The sequence below is a fragment of the Coregonus lavaretus genome, assembly GCF_964263955.1.
Source record: "Coregonus lavaretus genome assembly, chromosome: 13".
Taxonomy (NCBI): domain Eukaryota; kingdom Metazoa; phylum Chordata; class Actinopteri; order Salmoniformes; family Salmonidae; genus Coregonus; species Coregonus lavaretus.
This window is the reverse complement of record NC_140000.1, coordinates 41,743,491-41,766,346: the sequence shown is the minus strand read 5'-3', so window position 1 is coordinate 41,766,346 and position 22,856 is coordinate 41,743,491. Positions and strand designations below refer to the sequence as shown.

Here is a 22,856-nt window from a genome sequence, read left to right as displayed (position 1 = left end):
ATATAATGTTTATTATTCAGGAAAAGGCAAACGACTCAATTGTATTTGAAAATGTTTGCTAAAACACAATGGACAATGTGGTTGTAATTATCGTTGCATTTGAATCAATCCTTTTTCATTTAAGCTATACATTTCAATGGCAAAATTAGATTCCAAACCTTCTAAACCTAACGAATAGTGCGCAATTCACGAGCACTGAAAAAAATGTTTTTCACTCGGAGCATGATTTCGATGTGTTGAAACCATGAGGACATTTTCTCTAACTGTAGTATTATATTAATCTTAAAATTGGAAACCATTGTATATGAAATCTATAAATATAATAATAGATCAAATCTATAAATGTGCTTGTCATAAGGATTAGTTTGAATTAAATTGGTATTAAATTCAGAATTCATAACCGGGCCTTGTTTATCATAAATAATTGTTGTGTATGAGAATCTATTGTATTATAAATATGTTATGCACTCAAGTTACTCAGGGTTTCGTATCAAGGAATTTCTCGGGGGGAAATTATCTTGATTCTCGCCTGACATGATTAGCTTAACAGCGCTTGAGTGAAGTGACCATTATACAGAAGTGTTCTGATGACTTCTGTCCTTCCTTCCACCTTCTCGGCCGTCCCTAGTTACCACAGCCACAAAGTCATAAACCCCGCCTATTTCTACAATTGATCTTCTTAAAATCTGATTTTAAACCTAACCTTAACCTTAACCCTAACCTTAACCACACTGCTAACATTAATCCTGACCCTAACCTCAAATTAACACCAAAAAGTACATTTTGTTTTCATACATTTTTACGATGGGCTATAACCAATTTTGACTTTGGATGCGCTATCTAGTGGAAACCAACCTTCTCCCATGCCAAAGGTTTTGCTCAGTTCCTGTCAGTGCCAGCGGCTGCACGCGTTTTTTCTTTGCGCGTCCCGTCCAATTAGCAAGTAGGACAGGCGCGTCTGCTGAATATGAATCCACGGGTGCGCCAATCGGAGCCTGGGAGCGCGCCACTGAGAGACGCTCTGTGTGGGTTTTCCCAGTCCAGGATAAAACTGTTTGTCTGCGTTTTGGGGAACACCGTGGGGAACTTATCTTATCACCCATTCAACTGTAGGCTACTACCAGCCACCGAGCCACGTGATTAGAATCAGCATTCCAACCGCGTCCTCTCTCTCTCCCCATGGATGTTTTTTTTTTACTGAATTGCTCGAGATAACCACCGATTGAGGACTATTTCTGTTAGGGTCCTATGCTGCGGGGCTAGCATGAGACAGAGCCCAGCACCTATCCAGCGCTCCATGGACATACCCTTCCCCAGTGCCCGGGAGGCCAGTCGGCTTCTGTAAATGAGGTGGCCATGGAGAGAAGAAGCGGCTGTGGAGTACCTCAGATCTGCTTTCTGTTTCTCTTACTGTTTTCACTGTATCCTGTCTGCTGTCGAGCCAGTTGGATGTAAGTATATTTCATTGCTTGTGATTAAGCTTAGCTTTTTTGTCAAATTGCAGCTTTTTCTTTACGCATAGAATGCGATTACGTTTGGGGATGAAAGTGGTTTAGAAAGTAACTTATTGTCTCCACTGCTTACCTTGTGTCTCAGGTGGTTGGGAATAACGTCCGTGGGAGTAGCGGAGAAGCTGGGCTGCGCCAATCTCCCGCTGACGCACAAGCAGAAGGACCTGTGCAAGAGAAAGCCCCATCTTCTGCCCAGTATCAAGGACGGCGCGCGCATCGGCATCGCCGAGTGCCAGACGCAGTTCAAGCACGAGCGGTGGAACTGTTCGACCACCAAAAAGCTCTCTGTGTTCGGCTACGAGCTAACCAGTGGTAAAGACAGGCGGTTTAAATACTCGTTTTAATAGACATAAAACAATAGGGTGCTTTGTGCCCTGCTGGCATAAATTCGTGTGCACTTTTCTGGCCTATTGATAATGTTATTTTTGATTGGGTTTAATTTGGAAAATGAGACTATATTTTGGGACTATCTACTATAGTATTTATATTCCATATTCCGATATTTATTATGTGTGCCCACATAATTTAGTATTTCACCGTTTTAGGCAACTGCAGCATAAAAACAGTCCCTCAATTGTCTTTCTGTTTGATAGTGCGCCAAAAACAGGCACTTCTTCCATTTTCCATAACTCTTTACTCGTGGTCGGTTAGGTTTGAGTCATGAAAATGTTTCATGTTGGCCAGGGAGGGAAGGTGATTTGATTTGCTGACTCGAGCATCTGTATCCCCAATGGGGCGAGAGAGAGAGAACGTGTGCGCACATCTGCTTCGGTTTAACCATTCCAACACGCCACTTATCCACGGTCAAGTGCTGTCTTTGAACAGAGATCCCCTGCTCCGCTCCTAAACCAGACGGGATTATGCTAATTAGGAGATTCATGTAACATAAGAACACAGTTTCTTTGTTTTAGAGATTTAGAAATCTGTCTCCATGCAGATTCCCAAGATGGTTTAGCTATCAACATTTTATTTTCACATGAAACTCATTATTCCAAATTCCTCTCTATCCTTGTTGCACCCTGTCACATGCCATCTATCAACTTTCTTCACTCAACCCAGACGAAAAAAATCGGAGAAAAAACGGACCATATAGTTCATTTTGGTTTAGGCCTATTGCACAATACAATGGGATGGTAATGCATAGATTTAGCCTATGTCCGGACTCGGACAATCAACTGTAAAAATGTATACCCTGCTCTTTGACCACAGATGTATTTTCTTCGTATTCTAAAAGCGGGAACTTGATCTAATCGGACTCAGAGACAATGTTCTTATTGGGTTAGGGCGCAGCTAATTTTCCTTTTTGATAACGTTTGATAATATAATGCAGCACAGATAACCTAAATAACCGCAATTGTCATTTGTTTTAATGATCAAACCTTCAAAGTGCCAAACTCAGATTTGAAATGGTGATTTCTTGTTGTTCCATTTACCCACACATAAATTATGCACAAACGTTTTGGATCAACTTGTGGCTTGGACCTCTGATATTCTGTTTTTCTTTCTACATTTACCCACACATAAATTATGCACAAACGTTTTGGATCAACTTGTGGCTTGGACCTCTGATATTCTGTTTTATCCTTGATTGATTGACAGCAAAGTGTGGATAGACTATGCATCTTTAAACACTATGTCATTCTTAGAGCCTGCACTCTCTGAATAGTTAGGCTTGATGTCGGCAGGTGCCATTATGCTTCTGTTCTATCCATAAGATTCTGTATATTTTAGAGTTTTGTCTAACAAGCACATTCCATAAAATATAAACATTAGTAGGCTACCCCCTTTCACATTCACTTGGCTTTAATTTTTTTCAGCCTTTGTTCATTACAGGACATAATCTAATGTGTCTGTCCAGTGTTCAGCTTTCCAGATGGTCTTACCAGTAACTGTGATACCAGTTTGATCCATGCTACACTTTCATCATCATACCAACATGTTCTAAGTCTCTCTCTCTCTATCTCTCTCTTTCGCTCTCGTGTTATAGTAGTGAGCCAGTGCTTGTCTGTCCTCACTGAGGGTCTACTGTGGCCGCTAACCTGTGAAGTGCAACCCAACGCCCCCCTCACACAGGGCAGGACAGTTCCCATGGGGCTATGTGTCTGCTGAACTCACATCTCACTTGTATCCCTCCAGAGCTAAGATGTATTATACGACTACAGTGGATGGAAGTTATATGGCTATCTAGGCCTGTGCTACTGAGATACACAGAAGTTCTAAGGCTATAATTGTGCCATTTTCCTCTGGCTGAAGTGTTACTGGCTGAAAGGTGTGACAGTGGGATCTTTTCAGAATCCACCCATTGCAAGCTTTAGAGGTACTGTTACACAATCATCCATGCGTACCTTTGCCCTTCTAACAACCTCTTTTCATTGACACTGACAGGGACCAAGGAGACAGCGTTTATCTACGCGGTGATGGCAGCGGGGCTGGTCCAGGCAGTGACGCGCTCCTGCAGCGCGGGCAACATGACGGAGTGCGGCTGTGACACAAGCCTGCAGGGCACAGGCTCGCCCAGCGAAGGGTGGCACTGGGGCGGCTGCTCAGACCATATCCAGTACGGTACCTGGTTCAGCAGGAAGTTCATAGATAACGCAGTGAAGAATATGTCCTCAGCCAGGAGAGAGGATACACTGCTCACCATGAACCAGCACAACAGTGAAGCCGGGAGACAGGTGAGACGCAACACACACAGACCCAACACACACATACACTCAATGAGGACGAAGAACACTCACAGAGCATGTAGAACACACACACACACATACATACATACACACACACACAGTGTACAGAACAAAAACAGCACAACAATGAAGTCAGATGTTAGATTAGACACAATACACCACAGAACAAAACACATACACACACAACCGAGCTAGAGAGAGACAGTCTTTTTTTGTGAACACAGTTGTTAAGGGTACTCTGGGGAGTATGTAAAAGCTGAATAGGGCTCATGGGAGCCATAACTCTAGTAGTCAAGACTCTAGCAGGTGTAGGGTTCATTGTGTCTGAACGAATGACTGATATGACAGTACTAATCTAGCACCGTGAAAGGAATCATAGCTATTATAGTTCTGGGTTTGGTTCACCATATGGGGTTGGAGAGGAGTGAGGACCAGATCATCCAGTGTTTAATAGAATTTATCACACACTGTTAAAAATACTCTCAGGAGATGTTCTAGGAAGTGTGTGTGTGTGTGTGTGTGTTAGAGAGAGCGGGAACAGATAGATTGGAGGAAACAGAATAGAGGGAAGGGAGAACAAGAAGGTCAGTGTGAGAGGGGGATGCTCAGACAGGACAGAAGGAGAGAGGGGGAAGAAAGTGTGTGACATCCTCTCTAATATGAGTTAATGGGTGAGGCGTGACAGCGCGACTAATGTATGTTCACAGCCATTCAAGCAGACACAAGGCCATCTAAATTGTAGCAACGGTCATCAAAATTGTTAAAAGGTTTTAAAACCAATTCTAATAAATGCAACAGTTGGACAATGGATGAAGATACTTCAAACGTTTTGAAATTGTATAATCCATCGGATATTGATTTAATTATAGCACATTTTGGTTGGAGATTTAGGTGTAGGCCACTCAGGAACATTCAATGTTGTCTTGGTAAGTAACTCCAGTGTATATTTGGCCTTGCGTTTTAGGTTATTGTCCTGCTGAAAGGTGGATTTGTCTACCAGTGTCTGTTGGAAAGCAAACTGAACCAGGTTTTCCTCTAGGACCTTGCCTGTGCTTAGCTCTATTCCTTTTCTTTTTATCCTAAAAAACTGCCTAGTCCTTGCTGATGAAAAGCATACTCATAACATGATGCAGCCACCACCATGCTTGAAAATGTGAAGAGTGGTACTCAGTGATGTGTTGTGTTGGATTTGTCCCAAACATAATGCTTTGTTATTTCAGACAAAAAGTTAATTTCTTTGCCACATTAGTGCCTTATTGCAAACAGGATGCATGTTTTGGAGTATTTCTAGTCTGTACAGGCTTCCTTCTTTTCACTCTGTCAATTAGGTTAGTATTGTGGAGTAACTACAATGTTGTTGATCCATCCTCAGTTTTCTCCTATCACAGCCATTTAACTCTGTAACTGGTTTAAAATCACCATTGGCCTCATGGTGAAATCCCTGTGTGTTTTCCTTCCTCTCCGTCAACTGAGTTAGGAAGATGCCTGTATCTTTGTAGTGACTGGGCGTATTGATATACCATCCAAAGTGTAATTCATAACTTCACCATGCTCAAAGGGATATTCAATGTGATTTTAATTATATATATTTTTATCTACCAATAGGTGCCCTTCTTTGCAAGGCATTGGAAAACATCCCTTGTCTTTGTCATTGAATCTGTGCTTGAAATTCACTGCTTGATTGAGGGACCTTGCAGATAATTGTATGTGTGGGGTACAGAGATGGGGCAGTCATTCAAAAATCATGTTGAACACCATTATTGTCAATGCAACTTATTATCTGACATTTTTACTCCCAAAGTTATTTAGGCTTGCATAACAGAGGTTGAATACTTATTGACTCAAGACATTTCAGCTTTTCATTTTCTATTAATTTGTAAAATTATAGGGTATTTAATCCATTTTAAATTCAGGCTGTAACACAACAAAATGTGGAAGAAGTCAAGGGGTGTGAATAGTTTCTGAAGGCACTGTATACATTTTGTTATTGTATCAGGTATTCTTTTTTAAATATATACAGTGGGGAGAACAAGTATTTGATACACTGCCGATTTTGCAGGTTTTCCTACTTACAAAGCATGTAGAGGTCTGTAATTTTTATCATAGGTACACTTCAACTGTGAGAGACGGAATCTAAAACAAAAATCCAGAAAATCACATTGTATGATTTTTAAGTAATTAATTTGCATTTTATTGCATGACATAAGTATTTGATACATCAGAAAAGCAGAACTTAATATTTGGTATAGAAACCTTTGTTTGCAATTACAGAGATCATATGTTTCCTGTAGGTCTTGACCAGGTTTGCACACACTGCAGCAGGGATTTTGGCCCACTCCTCCATACAGACCTTCTCCAGATCCTTCAGGTTTCGGGGCTGTCGCTGGGCAATATGGACTTTCAGCTCCCTCCAAAGATGTTCTATTGGGTTCAGGCCTGGAGACTGGCTAGGCCACTCCAGGACCTTGAGATGCTTCTTACGGAGCCACTCCTTAGTTGCCCTGGCTGTGTGTTTCGGGTCGTTGTCATGCTGGAAGACCCAGCCACGACCCATCTTCAATGCTCTTACTGAGGGAAGGAGGTTGTTGGCCAAGATCTCGCGATACATGGCCCCATCCGTCCTCCCCTCAATACGGTGCAGTCGTCCTGTCCCCTTTGCAGAAAAGCATCCCCAAAGAATGGTGTTTCCACCGCCATGCTTCATGGTTTGGATGGTGTTCTTCGGGTTGTACTCATCCTTCTTCTTCCTCCAAACACGGCGAGTGGAGTTTAGACCAAAAAGCTATATTTTCATCTCATCAGACCACATGACCTTCTCCCATTCCTCCTCTGGATCATCCAGATGGTCATTGGCAAACTTCAGACGGGCCTGGACATGCGCTGGCTTGAGCAGGGGGACCTTGCATGGGCTGCAGGATTTTAATCCATTAATCGTAGTGTGTTACTAATGGTTGTCTTTGAGACTGTGGTCCCAGCTCTCTTCAGGTCATTGACCAGGTCCTGCTGTGTAGTTCTGGGCTGATCCCTCACCTTCCTCATGATCATTGATGCCCCACGAGGTGAGATCTTGCATGGAGCCCCAGACCGAGGGTGATTGACCGTCATCTTGAACTTCTTCCATTTTCTAATAATTGCGCCAACAGTTGTTGCCTTCTCACCAAGCTGCTTGCCTATTGTCCTGTAGCCCATCCCAGCCTTGTGCAGGTCTACAATTTTATCCCTGATGTCCTTACACAGCTCTCTGGTCTTGGCCTTTGTGGAGAGGTTGGAGTCTGTTTGATTGTGTGTGTGGACAGGTGTCTTTTATACAGGTAACGAGTTCAAACAGGTGCAGTTAATACAGGTAATGAGTGGAGAACAGGAGGGCTTCTTAAAGAAAAACTAACAGGTCTGTGAGAGACGGAATTCTTACTGGTTGGTAGGTGATCAAATACTTATGTCATGCAATAAAATGCAAATTAATTACTTAAAAATCATACAATGTGATTTTCTGGATTTTTGTTTTAGATTCCGTCTCTCACAGTTGAAGTGTACCTATGATCAAAAGTGCAGACCTCTACATGCTTTGTAAGTAGGAAAACCTGCAAAATCGGCAGTGTGTCAAATACTTGTTCTCCCCACTGTATTTAGTGTTAAAATAAATAAAATTATAGGTGCCTCATTTGCATAAATACACAGGCTGTATATATGAATAAATTAACATAAGGGGGTGGAAGAGGGCTGCAACTACCCAACACTTTCTCTGTCTAACCCTGCGCTGTCTAGACTGCCTCATTAATTACGGTGGTTGTTACATTCTCTTGCATAATTCAACGTGTGTAGGATACCCTCGGATAAAAAAGTCAACAAATTGGCTCTACATTACACCTATCTAAACGTACTTGACATTGTTTGCGACTGCGAGATCAGACATATCACTATCATCCCAGTGTTCATATTTGGGAGTTTCTTTCATTTCACGGCATCTACTTTGTAAACATTTCAACTGTATTAAATGATAACTTTTTTAATTCCACAAAAAATGAACACCCATCAAAATAAAGTTATCTTTCTCGTCTTTCTTGTGATGTACGTGTTGAGACAATGCGTTAAATCCCAGACGAAGCTTTAGTGTTCTTATAAATAAGTCAACGGTAAAACAATGTATTCCATTGAGCCGGGTGTGTTTGACAGGTCATTACAAACATTTCCGCGGTTGTAACGCTAACGGAAAAAAAACGTCAGGCACAACCAAGAATATGAAGGAGTCGCAGGAGTAAAATGAAAGCAATCAATCCAGCAAGATTTAAGTGACAAGTGGATTTTGCATCCCTCAAACATAGGAAATAGATGGTTGAAAAAGACAGATCCTCAGGTGGGCGGGGCATGCACGTTACACACTTACTGTGTTCCTCTCTGATCAACTAGCCACTGTCAAGAGGAGAGGGCTTCACCACTGGAGAGGGATGTGGATACAATGGCAGCAGTGTATCTGTTTACTGTAACACACACTCTTTCTTGTGCATACTCATACACACAAAGACAGACACACACACACACACACACACACACACACACACACACACACACACACACACACACACACACACACACACACACACACACACACACACACACACACACACACACACACACACACACACACACACACAGCTTTCCAACTAAACTGAACCGACAGGGAAGAGGGGGTGGGAGAAGAGGTGGAAAAGGGGTGAAAGTGGTGGGTTCTTCTGGAGTCATCCAAAGACCACTGTAGAGCCCTGGGGTTTGTGGTCATAGAAAATGTATCCTCTATCTCTCAGTTTAAACTGTGAAGGACAGTGTAACTTTTGTTCCAGGGAGTCTATTCTGTCAGAGTTAGAAGTAGAATGCACAAACCTCAGGACTCATGTTACAGTCCCAGTTACAGTCCACGATCCAGCATTCAGAACAATAGATAATGATTTTGATCAAAACGTTCCCACAGCGTTTGTGTGAACAAAAGGCAGTCTCTATCAAACAGAGTTCTGGTAGCTAGTCTGTCGTAACATTACAGTGTTTGTTCTGTTGTAATTCCTAACTCCATCTTCCCCATCTTTCCCCTTTTCAGGCTGTCGCCAAGACGATGGCCACCGACTGCCGTTGCCACGGCGTGTCGGGCTCGTGCGCCGTCAAGACATGCTGGCGCACCATGGCGTCGTTCGAGCGCGTGGGCAACTTCCTGAAGGAGCGCTATGAGGGAAGTGTGCAGGTGCTGGACCGCTCCAATAGGAAGGTGAGGAGGAAGGAGAAGGACCAGCGTCGCGTGCCCATCGGGAAGGAAGAACTTATCTTCCTCAACAAGTCTCCTAACTACTGTCTGGAGGACCGGCGCTGGGACGTGGCGGGCACTAGAGGGCGCCGGTGTAACCGCACCTCGGCCGGCTCCGACGGGTGTAACCTGCTCTGCTGCGGTCGAGGGTATAATACACACGTGGTTCGCCACGTAGAGAGGTGCGAGTGTAAGTTTGTGTGGTGTTGTTATGTGAGGTGTCAGAAGTGTGAGAGCATGAACGACATGCACACCTGTAAATAGGGAGAGGGAGGCAGGTGATGACACACACACACACACTCACACACACACACACACACACACACACCATCCCCAATGAGAGACTAAAAGACTCCCCCCATCATTCCTCTCTCCCATGGACAAAGGGGACGCAGCATCAACAACCCTCCATCTCAACCCTCAGGAAGACAGTATTTATACACCGCACCATCAGAGGTGGACAAAGACAGTGGAAAATAGTTGATTTTGATTGGCTTAGCCTTGTAGGAGGCTATCCAATGGGACAGGAGTTCCACAGTGTTTGAGGCTTGAGCATCCACATACTCTGATTACCAAACATGGACATCTCCACAATTTACTCAGAGGAGGATAAATGAGCCTCAAAACTCGGACTCAATGATAAAAACAAACTGAACTTTGATGAAAGTTAAAACGTCACTCTTCAAGTCATCAAATGGACTCAGTGAATGTTGTCTAAGAGGAGAACAAAGGGACGACGACTCAGTCCTGCAGGGCAGCAACAGCTTTAGAGGACTGTAGAGTAGATGCAGGAAACAAACAGTGTCAGTACATTTCCAGATCAGAACGAAGTCTCATATAGACAACAGCAGGCTAGAGCCATAGACAGTACAGGGATTGGGCAACCGTCAGAGGTTGCCATCTTTTGTATAATTTCTATGACTCTGTTACAGGCTAGGGAGTAAGGACAGATCCTGCTTCCACCCATGGCTTTATGGTGATTGATGGTGGATAGATTAGGCTTATTCTTGTTGGAAAGGTCGAGAGAAGCAGTATCAATGCATAGAAATAAGTCTTGAAATAATCATTCAAATGCTTTGTATTTTTGGAATAAACTGTTAATGATTTTAAAAAAATATATGGTACCATGACATTTTTATTTGAGACATTTTGGAAAGATTTCTTGAAACCTAAAATATATTTTTACTATTCAGATTGCAAAATTCAGAGCAGAGTAAAGCTACAGGTGCTTTAATTGATAATATGTCAAATTACGTAGTATTTTTGTAAATTGTTTACATTTTGTAAATATTAAATTATGCTGTATCACACGATGAGAGTGGCTTAAGATTCAAGCCCATCCAATGCTCTCAGACATACAGTTTGTGTTTGTCAAAGATGGTTTTCTGTTTGTCATCATTGTATTACTAAGCTCCTTTGTTGTTCTTTTCCTGTCCAATCCACTTTTTCTCTTTCCTATGTTTGTGTGTGTCTTGTTGGATCCAAAACCAGCTATAAATGAAGGAATGCATCAATGGAATGGAGCAGTTTGTTCTCAGTAGACCCACTGGCAGCAGGACTGTGGAGATACTTGAGTTGGTTTCTGAGCATTCCTCTTGCTGTCTCTAAGAATTTAAACCTCTTCCGTCTCTTCCTCTCTCCTTTCTTTTCCTCTCTCACTCTCTTTCCATTTTCAGTCTCTCTATTCCTTTACCTCTGTCCACCTCTCTCGCTCTTGCTTTCATTCTCTCATTCTCTCTTCTCTCTCTCTCTCTCTCTCTCTCTCTCTCTCTCTCTCTCTCTCTCTCTCTCTCTCTCTCTCTCTCTCTCTCTCTCTCCTGAATGAGAGGCTGTGCTATGTGAGAAGTGGCGATGCTATGCTAAATACCGCGAGTGCTTTCTCTTAAAGAGCCTTTAAAAGGCTAACGATACTGACCCTTCAATTTCCCTTAAGCTTCCAGCACTATGACTTATTGGTGAGAGGATAGGGGGAAACCCAGGCCTAAAGAAGGTGGGAAGAGTCGGAGGAGAGGAGAGCGGTTGACGACAAGGATTTTCATTCGGGTTTTTGTTTTCAGAGGACTGCTTTCAGGAATCAGGTGCTCCAGTTACATTCCGAGAATTCACAAAATAAATGGAGGATTACTTATGTCTTATTTCTGGCCGTCCCTTTTCAGTTAAATTAGTCCATAAAGTGAGATACTAAGGACATAATTACATTTTAGCAGACGCTCTTATCCAGAGAAACGTACAGTAGTGTGTGCATACATTTTTGTACTGGTCCCCCATGGGAATTGAACCCACATCCCTGGCATTGAAAGCACCATGCTCTACCAACTGAGCCACATGGGCCCACATGAGGGACCATTATATCCTGTATTAAAGTTATTTGGCTCATTTGAAAGTATTTTTCATTGATCTAATCTGTATCTGAACTTCTCAGTCTGAATCGTCTCCTTGTATGTCTATGCCTCAGTCAAAATGACAAAATATTCATAGTGTAGGTCAACACTCATTCCTTTCTCATATCTTGGCCATGCTCCTCTCATTCTCTGTCCACAAGACCAAAATAAATCTTTACCTCTTACGCTTAACTCAATAAATATATTTTCCCCCCTCTCCAACTTTTAAAATAAACACTTTAAATTAATCCAGACTATTCATGGATAATTTATTTTGATTAATCTGTAGTCTCCCTTGAAGCCTGTGGCCGACTGTAGTTTGACACATGAGGAGGAGGAACCTAGCACATGTTTGACTTCTGGTGAGTTTATTTTAACAGGACAGAGGGAAACACTAACTGGGCCTTGTAAAATGTCACTCTCACCAAACAGATGAAGACCAGGGGTGTATTCATTACGCCAATTCTGTTGCAAAACGTTTTTTAAATGTAAGCAAACGGAACGAAACAGGGATGGACCTACCTGAATATGTCCGATAGAAACTCTAAACGGTTTCTGTAATGAATACACCCAATGTTTCTAAGATGGAGGGCTTTGCCACATAATCTAGAACCCATGTAAACACATTCAGAGAAACAGACTGCCAGTCTAATCCACTACACAGTCTAATCCACTACACATTGTGGCCTTGAGGGTCCGTTTATATATATGATAGAATGAAAAACAGTGTGAATATGGATGGATACTGTTCTGGGTTGATTCAACAGTAGATCCACAGCTGAAAACAATGCCTATTCCAGTCAGTCAACCCCAGACTAGTTTTTCTCAGTGTTATTTCTTAGCCAATCACAGAGGGGGTGAGGATTTGCGTCAAAGGCGCTATGAGAGCCCCGTCAGCATAGTAATATCTGCTTAATAGAACACATTGGGACCCAGTGAAAACCCAGTGACACTGACTTTTGTTTGAAGCTGATGTGCTCCATCCATGCCCACAGAGTTGGACGCATTCATTAGTGGACCATAAGTCATGTTTTGTCTCTGTTTGGATTTGATATATATTTTTTCATGTTTTCCATGGGCAGTACTTGTGCATCCAAGCATAAAAACATAGTAGACTGAGCCAAGTTTTATGTTCTTTTCAGACTGTGTCTTTCCTTGACTGTGTGTTCTCATGTGTCCGGAATCTCACAGGGCTGTCCATCGCAACCCCTGCCAGTCGGCATGGGTTCAACCCTTAGGAGTTTGGCTGGACGGAGCATTCTTGGTGCCAGTGCCCTCTAACCCTAAGGCAGGCATCCAGAGCATACATCACCACACTTAAGATTCTCAACACAACACTCACTCTTCCCTCTCCTCGACTTTCGACTTGATTCCTCTTTCTGCCTAATGAGTGGTATCCCCTATTTGACTTTATTTCTCTCTCTCTCTCTCTCTCTCTCTCTCTCTCTCTCTCTCTCTCTCTCTCTCTCTCTCTCTCTCTCTTTCCACTCCTTCTCTGTATTTCTTCCAGATCGATCTCACTCACTATCTTTCTTATTATAATATGAGCAGCAGTGGAGGCTGGTGGGAGGAGCTATAGGAGGATGGGCTAATTGAAATGGCTGGAATGGAATACATGGAATGGAGTCAAACATGTGGTTTCCATATGTTTGATGTGTTAGATACCATTCCATTAATTCCATTCCAGCCATTTCAATGAGCCTGTCCTCCTATAGCTCCTTTCACCAGCCTCCACTGATGAGCAGTGCATTTATAGCCAACCATTTCAACAGGTCCTTGCAGCACTGCTCTCTTTCTGTACTCTCTGCTGTCCTCTTGAGTTCAAATGCAGGCATTGCATGATAATGTAGACAACATAGACAAACCTGCTAGAGAAAATTAATGAACATGCACCCAGATTTCCCAGCCACAATCCACTAAGTCAAATAAGAAATCCTCTTTTTAAAAACGTTTCTATGTAATCCAGAAACCACTAATCCTGCATTGGGAATGATAGATGCTCTTATTGGGATGTCTAATCAGGAAGTAATCTCAGCAAATCTGGTGACAAAGGAGAAGGACAGAGTGTTTTCTTAGAGCCTTCAGAAATACTTTTTTAGCCTTGACCTTTACAGGCGCTGAGAGCCAGATGACATACATGGATAAAACGTTATGGGTTGAAGGGGTTGGAAGGAGGTTAAGGGTCATACAAGCTTACCATTTCCTGAAACGACTGGAAGCTTTTCATTTGTTTGCCATCACATTTAATTAAAATAGTGTCTGTATATGCTTATATGCACAGCAGATGTCCAAGGCATGTCAAGTAATAATACTGTAGCACTTTAAAACTATGTTTGGCTTCCACTAGCTTTAGTGTATCTCTGTTCCAATGGAGATTGAACAATGGTTCTGTCCACGATGATAGGTATAGATGTAGGATCTTAATTTGATCACCCTGTTGCAGGAGAACTTTCCTGCAATGCAGGAAATGTAAAACATGTTGTGTATTTGAGATTTAAAAAGGCTTCTGAAGTTTGTAACTTCCACTTGGTAATTTCAGACTTGATTTTCCCTTACGATGTATCAACCCTTACAAAAATGTAAGTTAATTATAATCCACATAATAATTCACATTTCCTGTTGCTGCAGGATTATTCCTGCTGTAGCAAATTGGCTCAAATGAAGATCCTACATCTGTATTGGTGTTGGCAGAATGACTCCACAACGTCTGTAGCCAATTACCATTGTACTGGTGTCATCTGTATCGGCAAAGACACTGGGGACGTAATGGCCACAGGACAGGAGCTACAGAGCATAATCACGGAATTGAAGGAGACAGACAGAGAGAGAGAGAGAGAGTGAGGGAGAGAGATAGAGATAGAGAAGAGAGTGATGGGACTGTGGTAAAAGTGGTGGTGAACTGCCATTTCAGAATTGAAGCTAAGATCTACAAAGGAAAAATTGGTGGAAGTTGAAGCCTAGTATTCTTACTTTGGATAATTACCATGAATTTGCCATGAAAGTGCTTTACCAGTCTTATCCAAATGTACTATTTACTGTACTTGGATGGCCCCTTTGTGGGGAGAGTAACTGCACCTCAAAATACACCCTGACCCCTAACCTATAACCCCTGACAAGGAAATACAGTCCATTACCTGTGTTGGTCTGGAAGTAGATGACAGGGTTGTATATGGGACTGGACTTGGCCAGGTAGGTGGGCAGTATGGCTAGGAGAGGAGGGATGAGGAGGTGTGGGGCTGAGACCTCCACTATGGCCAGGCAGAAGTAGGCCAGCCAGCAGAGGAAAAAGGCCCCGATGATGGCTAGGATCTTCCGCCCTGCTGCTCCACGCTATGGTTCAGCTGAGACAACACATACAGGTACAGTCAATGCATGCTGTACATACCTCTCCCCCTACATGGTGCTGAGTACGTTACTGTAGCAGTAGACTATAACCACAGAGGGAAGTAGGAAGCAGAAGACCATGCAGGGTACCATTTTACATTTACATTTTAGTCATTTAGGAGACACTCTTATCCAGAGCGACTTACAGTTAGTGAGTGCATACATTTTCGTACTGGCCCCCCGTGGGAAACGAACCCACAACCCTGGCATTGCAAGCGCCATGCTCTACCAACTGAGCTACACGGGGCCCTACCAGGAAGCTGTAGTTGCCCCAGGTGTCCAAGATATGTCAAGTAATAATACTGTAGCACTTTAAAACTATGTTTGGCGTCCACTAGCTTTAGTGTATCTCTGTTACAGTGGAGATTGGAGCTCCAGCCCAGTAGAGGGGCTAGGGCCAAGGGCAGGCAGGCCAGCCATGGGCACATGACTGCTCATGCACCAGAAGGGTGAGTGTCCACAGAGATACCAGACCTTATGGTGTTTAAAGGAGGTAATCAAATGTTATCAAAACATGTAAAACCAGAAAACGGTTGTACATCCCTTTAACATATGTCTCAACCAATCTATTTTTTAGCTCCATTTAATTGAGGGACACTCGTTACTAACAGGTGACTGGTTGTGGTCAACAAACCTGAAAACAATTCAAACCTAAAACAATGATCTAATCGGACAGCCAATACAAATAGCATCAAAAACGACTCACCAATGTAACTGACTGCAAAGACTTGGAAGAGACAGAACCCGTAGTTGGTCACCGTAGCAACAGTGGAGCCTTAGGAGGTCAGAGACGGCCAGCCAGAGGATGATGATGTTCATGGGGATGAACAGGACGTGTGGGTTCCTCATCAACATGACTGTGACCAGGAGGTTGTTGGAGACATGAGGAAGCCCTCCCGAGGGAAGACTGTGAACACTGCCAAGATGATGGGCACTGTACCCTCTGCCAAAGCTGTGCCACCCTCTGCCAATGGTATGCCATGGCCCAAACCCCAGTCCAAGCGTAGATCAGCCAGGGCTGTGCTGTTGCTGTCTATCTCAACCACAACCACAACCGTAACCTCTGAGCTCCCACCTCAAGATATTCTGAGGATCTCCCTCTCCCCTCTCACCTGAGTGGCCCCTCTATGCAAATGAAATTATCCCGTCATATTCCGGCATGATTAGCGTGATTCCGTACTTTGTGGAGAGGCTGGATGAGGGATGAAGGTGACAGACATGGTAATCCCTGCTCTTTGGGCCATTTGCCAAATGAAGCTGATATGATCAATGGGATTAAACACCATTGGTGTTGATTAGATTATATGAGTAGTCAACACTGTAACACTGTATGTTAGTTAATTCATGTTTTTGGTATTTGTAGTATGTTTCCATCTGTATGTTGATGCTTCAGCGTAAACAAGGGATGAACCACATCCTCAACCCTTTCACAATGCATTGCACTGCTTTGGTAACACTTATATGACTGTGTGCGTGCATGTACGTGTGTGTGTGTTAGGTCAGTAATGCCACTCAGCATAAAGCATGTCATCCTGACCTCTTCTTGGAAAACGCTGGGTCTGAAAGTCATGACGGGACAGAATGTTGTCAGAAAGAGTGCAGATGGGACAGGAGAGGGTGAATCTTATTTACAGTCCAGGATATCCTGCCATTCTCCTTCCCTCCAACACCACTGTTTGAAGACAAGACCAGACCTAACCCCCCCTTCCAACTGCTGACAGATGCTAGAGTATAGACGGATGAAGGGATTGTGTGTGTGTGTGCCGGGGGGGATTGTGTGTGTGTGTGTGTGCCGGGGGGGATTGTGTGTGTGTGTGCCTGTGTGTGTGTCAGTGTGTGCGTCTGTGTGTGCGTCTGTATGTATGTGCGTATGCGCGTGTGAGCGCGAGCGCGTGTGTTATGTGTGTGTGTGTTTGCATGGACAGTATGACCATGCATATTTGTATATGTGCACGCGTGTGGAGTGTATGAATGCAGGTGACCCTCTCTGGTACTATTGGCACAGGAAAGAGTGGAGTTGAGGGGAGGGGAGGGGGAGAGAGGAGTGGGGTTGTTGAAAAGTCAGATGGGCTAAGTGAGTGGTCACAGTCCACTGACGAGCCTCAGAGAGGGAGGGAGAGAGAGAGCAAAAAAGAGTGACTCCAAGTGACAGGGAGTGGGTCAGAGAGGTAGAGAGAGGGAGCAACAGGGGCACAGCAAGTGATACTAAGAGAGAGAGCGAGAGAGAGAGAGAGAAGGAGAGAGATCCAGAGGTATGGAGCCTGTGACCGGACCACTGCTGCTCATGTTGCTACTTCTGAGGTTAGACCACTACACTACCTCCACTGCTGCTGCCGCCAAGGTGAGTCCCACATTTACCGCACACACGTGAGTACATTCGCCATTCGGACACACCGTCACACTCTCATTGGTAGCTAGAACTATGGAAGCACTGCCACGAGTGGTCAGGGAGCTGTGGGCATTGGACACACAATACAAATCCAATCAAATTGTATTGGTCACATACACATATTTAGCCAATGTTATTGTGGGTGTAGCGAAATGCTTGTGTTCCTAGCTCCAACAGTGCAGTAGTATCTAACAATTCAGCAGTAGTATCTAACACTTCAGCTTGACTTGTTTGGACTTGTTTTGTTGCTGACTGTTTTGGAAATGTTAAAGTGTTGTTGTGTGGTTTGGGGATTTTGGATGGTATATTGTATTATGACTTTGTGCTGTGTTTCAGGGGTTGGCTCTATGTGGTTTTGAAACATAACTAGCATTAATGTGCGTGTCATGTCTGAGCTTTGTGGTTTCTCTGAGTAGCGCCCGGGTACTGTTGCATGCTGGGTAGATCAGATCAGATGATGCCGGTCCCAGCAGAAGTCGTTAAACAATATCTTCCTGTTTACCCAACGTCTGTGCAACTCTGGTCAAAGTAAACAAATACTCTAAAATAAGCTTTGATGATGCCAACACACTGTGTGTACCCAGGAGTACACTACTGCCAAAGACCAAGCTATTCATCATGCACAAACAGTTTTCTCTGTAGGGGGCTTGGGTGTTGGGTTATATCGTGGTGGTTTATTCCATAGTTATGTTATTCTAGTATGATGAAAGGCAGGCAGGAAATAATAGTCTGACCTCTCTCAACTGTTTTAAGAACTGTGGAAAATTCCATTGATATGAGTGGATAAGAGGATCGGTGAGGGCTCTGTAGGGCATTAGCTTCAACATTCAGTTGTGAACATGGGGATGCGGCCCTGGTACATTCATCAGGTAAATCAGGAACCGTTATGTGAGTTTATGACTTATAACACACAGTGGGAAGTTAACCGAGATAAGAAAAGTGTTTCAGTACACTGTTGTGTGTGGTTATTTGTGTGTTCCTCAGTCCACAACGACACACAGCACGAGGTCTGTGTGGGTGTGTCTTACAATAACCGCTCTTCTCCCTCCACCACAGCAGAACCGGTGTGACAGGACAACCCTGGTGATGACCAAGACAGAGTGCCACTCCTGTAGCATCAGTTTCAACGTGGGCTGTCCAGCAGGCTACAACAAGAAGATCCCCGGGAAGGGCAACCCGGACTGCAAGTGAGTGGGCAAGAGGGTAAGGGGTGGGGAGATGAAGGGGAGGAAAGGAGGGTGGAAGAGGGATAGGGGAGAGGTGAAGTGGAATATGGGGGGAGAAGGGGACAGAAGAGGGAGAAATGGAATAGACAAAGGAGATATCTAAGTAATATATCATGTCTCTGCTCAACATATGACAAAACCAGATGTTGTACAGAGCATTGTGACTACTGTAGTACTATATCCTACACCAGGTATCTCCCAGTAATATGTAATCTCTCTCTCTGTAGGTACCGTGTGAGTCCCATGGCCAGTCTGGTGCTGTCTATCAAGGGCTGTTCTCATGAGTGTTACAAGCAGGTAGATGAGCCCCGGTGCTGTCCAGGGTACTGGGGACCAGACTGCATCGGTGAGTAAAACAACACAATGCATCCAATACTGTAATCACTCACTGCTGCTCATCAATGAGTCACCAAGCCGCATTGATGAGGGAAGCAACAAAAGATGAAAAGGCAAACTATTTTGGGGGTGGTAACATCATTTCTGAAATCCCTATTTAACCCCAGATGCTCCCTTTTCAAAGGCTTGCTTTGAAACATTGAGTTGAAACTCTTCAGAGGGTTCTCGTATTGCTCATGTTTTGGTGGTTCTGTTGGGACTCTGCGGGAATGTTTTGATAGGAAGAGTGTACTTGGCTGCGACAGCCAATGAATCCCAGTGCTGAGTGCTGTGTGACAAAAAAAACAGAAGGAAAGCGCTCGCATCCCTCCTAAGAGAGGAAGAGTGGAAAGAAAGTGTCCTGTTTCTGAAATAAATAGCTACAGGGGAACAAATGCACAGAACACAAAGCCGTCCAAAGTAGGAAAGTGTGTCAGAGGTGTCCTGTGCGCACAGGCAGGCCAGGACGACCCACATTGTGAGCCAAGTGTCTGTAGTGGGTGCAGGATGCAGGTTAGGCCTTTCGGAGCAGGGGACTCGCACACTTCCTTCCTCCCAATGATGGCTCATCGTCAGTGGGCCCCTGTCTTCCAGGAATGTGCTGACACCCGGAGAGCACTGAGTCCAGGCTTCCTCTCTCTATCTCTTTCGTTCCTGTCATAGACCCCTCTTATCCCCCCTCCCTCTCTCTCTCTCTCTCTCTCTCTCTCTCTCTCTCTCTCTCTCTCTCTCTCTCTCTCTCTCTCTCTCTCTCTCTCTCTCTCTCTCTCTCTCTCTCTCCCTGTATGTCGACTGAATTACTCTCACCACTTGTTGTGCAACAATGTTACCTTTTAGGTACAAAATACCCACATTAGAAGGTTATCATTCATTAAAGTAAACATTGGGGAAACATTGAATGATATTATTACAATTGAGTGACAACTGCTCAGAAATGGTGAGTCAGTGAGAATCTGTTGACGAGAACAACTGCTCTCCTAGAGTCTGCTGATTGTAAGGAGACCCTTGGCAACCCCCTGTGCATGCTTGTGTGTACATTGTGTGTGTGTGTGTATCTTGAGGGAAGGAAGGCGATGAGTGATGTTGGGTCATTCTGATAAGAGAGGCACACAGGAGAGAGTGAGAAGGAAAGAGAAGGAGAGAGAATGAAGAGAGGAGGAGAGGAAGTGGAGATGGGATGAAGATGTGATGGGGTCTTTATTTGAAGTGTAACACGTCTGCTTACTCAGATCCCTGGAGACACAGCTGTCATAGCATTACATCCAGGCTATTGTCAAGTCACGTGCTCTCCTGGAGCACATTGGAACAATACATTACTGAAGCCCATTCAGTTTTCAATCACTGTTTCATTGAGATTGGTTGTCCATCTTTCTGTTGATATGAGACTAATGCGAATGGTACTGTCTTCCTGTCACAGAGTGCCCAGAGGACGCAGTGAGACCCTGCAGTAATAATGGAGTGTGTTCTGAAGGCATGGGTGGCAACGGGACCTGCAGCTGTAAGGTACTGGATGATGATGCAGAGACACACACATATATGCAAGTAAACACACATGTGCACACACACACGCACGCACGCACACACACACACACACACACACACACACACACACACACACACACACACACACACACACACGCGCGCACACACACACATACATACATACACACACGCACACACGCACGCGCACACACACACACACACACACACACACACACACACACACACACACACACACACACACACACACACACACACACACACACACACACACACACACACACACACACACACACACGCTTTCTTGAGCAGGGGGACCTTGCGGGCGCTGCAGGATTTCAGTCCTTCACAGCGTAGTGTGTTACCAATTGTTTTCTTGGTGACTATGGTCCCAGCTGCCTTGAGATCATTGACAAGATCCTCCCATGTAGTTCTGGGCTGAATCCTCACCGTTCTCATGATCATTGCAACTCCACGAGGTGAGATCTTGCATGGAGCTCCAGGCCGAGGGAGATTGACAGTTCTTTTGTGTTTCTTCCATTTGCGAATAATCGCACCAACTGTTGTCACCTTCTCACCAAGCTGCTTGGCGATGGCCCATTCCAGCCTTGTGTAGGTCTACAATCTTGTCCCTTACATCCTTGGAGAGCTCTTTGGTCTTGGCCAAGGTGGAGAGTTTGGAATCTAATTGATTGATTGCTTCTGTGGACAGGTGTCTTTTATACAGGTAACAAGCTGAGATTAGGAGCACTCCCTTTAAGAGTGTGCTCCTAATCTCAGCTCGTTACCTGTATAAAAGACACCTGGGAGCCAGAAATCTTTCTGATTGAGAGGGGGTCAAATGCTTATTTCCCTCATTAAAATGCAAATCAATTTACAACATTTTTGACATGCGTTTTTCTGGATTTTGTTGTTGTTATTCTGTCTCTCACTGTTCAAATAAACTTTGTCAGTGGCAAACGTACAAAATCAGCAGGGGATCAAATACATTTTTCCCTCACTGTACATACATACATACATGCACACACACACAAACACAGAATGGTCCATCACTGTGTTTGTCTTCCTCAGCCTGGCTTCGTGGGAACTGCGTGTGAAGACTGTGCAGATAATCTTTACGGCTCAACCTGTAGTTCTGGTAACCAACTCGGTCCCTTTCCTTAAGATTAAGATTCTTTATCTACCCCATTTTGTGACTGCCCCATGCACCTAGAGATACCGTCCATTTTGGTGCCATTTGCAATATCAACCTATTTCTCTCTCTGTTCATCCCATCATTCTCCACTCCCCGGTCCATCAGCCTGCACTTGTGTACATGGCCTGTGTAATGCTGGTATCCACGGTGATGGGATATGCACCTGCTTCTCTGGGTATAAAGGGCCAAATTGTGATCTGGGTAAGAGAACCAGTGGTCTTGCATGCTTGTGACAGGTCTTACAATGTGTTAGAACTGTATCATAATGCATTATACTTGTCGTGTGCTGCAGCATTAACTCCCTGATCTATAGCCTGCCTGTGTGTATTCATCCAATGATAACTTGCTCACACCCTAATAACAGCACGTGGATCTGTCATCTCTGTCATCTCTCAGAGCTGCCGGAGTGCTCTTCTCTGCTTTGTCCACAGAACACTCGCTGTATGCAGGGCGCACTTGATGGGTCACTACGCTGTCAATGTCTACCTGGCTACCAAACCTCTGGAGATCAATGCATATGTGAGTGACAGCATTGCTGTGTTCCTATTCTCTGTAATGGGGCCTTATTGCCTTCCAGCTACTAACGGCCTGGTACTAAGTGAGTTATGTAATAGTTTATAAGATGATGTGTCTCCTCTCACAGCCATAAACCCGTGCCTGCAGCAGGTGTGCCACAGCCATGCCACCTGTGCCCACGTGGGGCCCAACAAGCACTCGTGTACCTGTGCCCAGGGCTACAGCGGGGACGGGCACGTGTGTGTTCCCATAGACCCCTGTCAAACACACCTGGGGGGCTGCTCTGATGACACTGCTCGCTGCGTGTACGATGGGCCAGGGAAGGTGTGTGTGTGTGTGTGTGTGTGTGTGTGCGTGCATGTGTGCTTTTCCCCCAACCTTTTTCTAACCCACACATTAAAT

General features: G+C 44.3%; 2 protein-coding genes across 2 annotated transcripts in view; both read left to right on the top strand.

The window, feature by feature from the left end:
* Nucleotides 1–1,356: 1,356 nt before the first annotated feature.
* LOC311139852 (protein Wnt-16-like) lies at nucleotides 1,357–9,752 on the top strand (the record flags this gene model as incomplete). The annotated part of the gene is made up of 4 exons (XM_084174829.1): nucleotides 1,357–1,451; nucleotides 1,597–1,823; nucleotides 3,897–4,186; nucleotides 9,288–9,752. The coding sequence occupies 4 exons, from the start codon at nucleotides 1,357–1,359 to the stop codon at nucleotides 9,750–9,752; spliced, it is 1,077 nt and encodes a 358-aa protein (XP_084030955.1).
* A 7,755-nt stretch (nucleotides 9,753–17,507) lies between these two features.
* Nucleotides 17,508–22,856, top strand: part of LOC311140040 (stabilin-2-like) — a gene marked incomplete at both ends in the record, with an annotated part of 35,162 nt that continues 29,813 nt past the window's right edge. Inside the window, 8 exons of the mRNA XM_084175009.1 lie at nucleotides 17,508–17,594; nucleotides 18,702–18,829; nucleotides 19,096–19,214; nucleotides 20,661–20,746; nucleotides 21,815–21,881; nucleotides 22,044–22,139; nucleotides 22,335–22,457; nucleotides 22,582–22,780. Coding sequence (XP_084031135.1) covers nucleotides 17,508–17,594; nucleotides 18,702–18,829; nucleotides 19,096–19,214; nucleotides 20,661–20,746; nucleotides 21,815–21,881; nucleotides 22,044–22,139; nucleotides 22,335–22,457; nucleotides 22,582–22,780 — 905 coding nt within the window. The remainder of the gene's footprint in view (nucleotides 17,595–18,701; nucleotides 18,830–19,095; nucleotides 19,215–20,660; nucleotides 20,747–21,814; nucleotides 21,882–22,043; nucleotides 22,140–22,334; nucleotides 22,458–22,581; nucleotides 22,781–22,856) is intronic.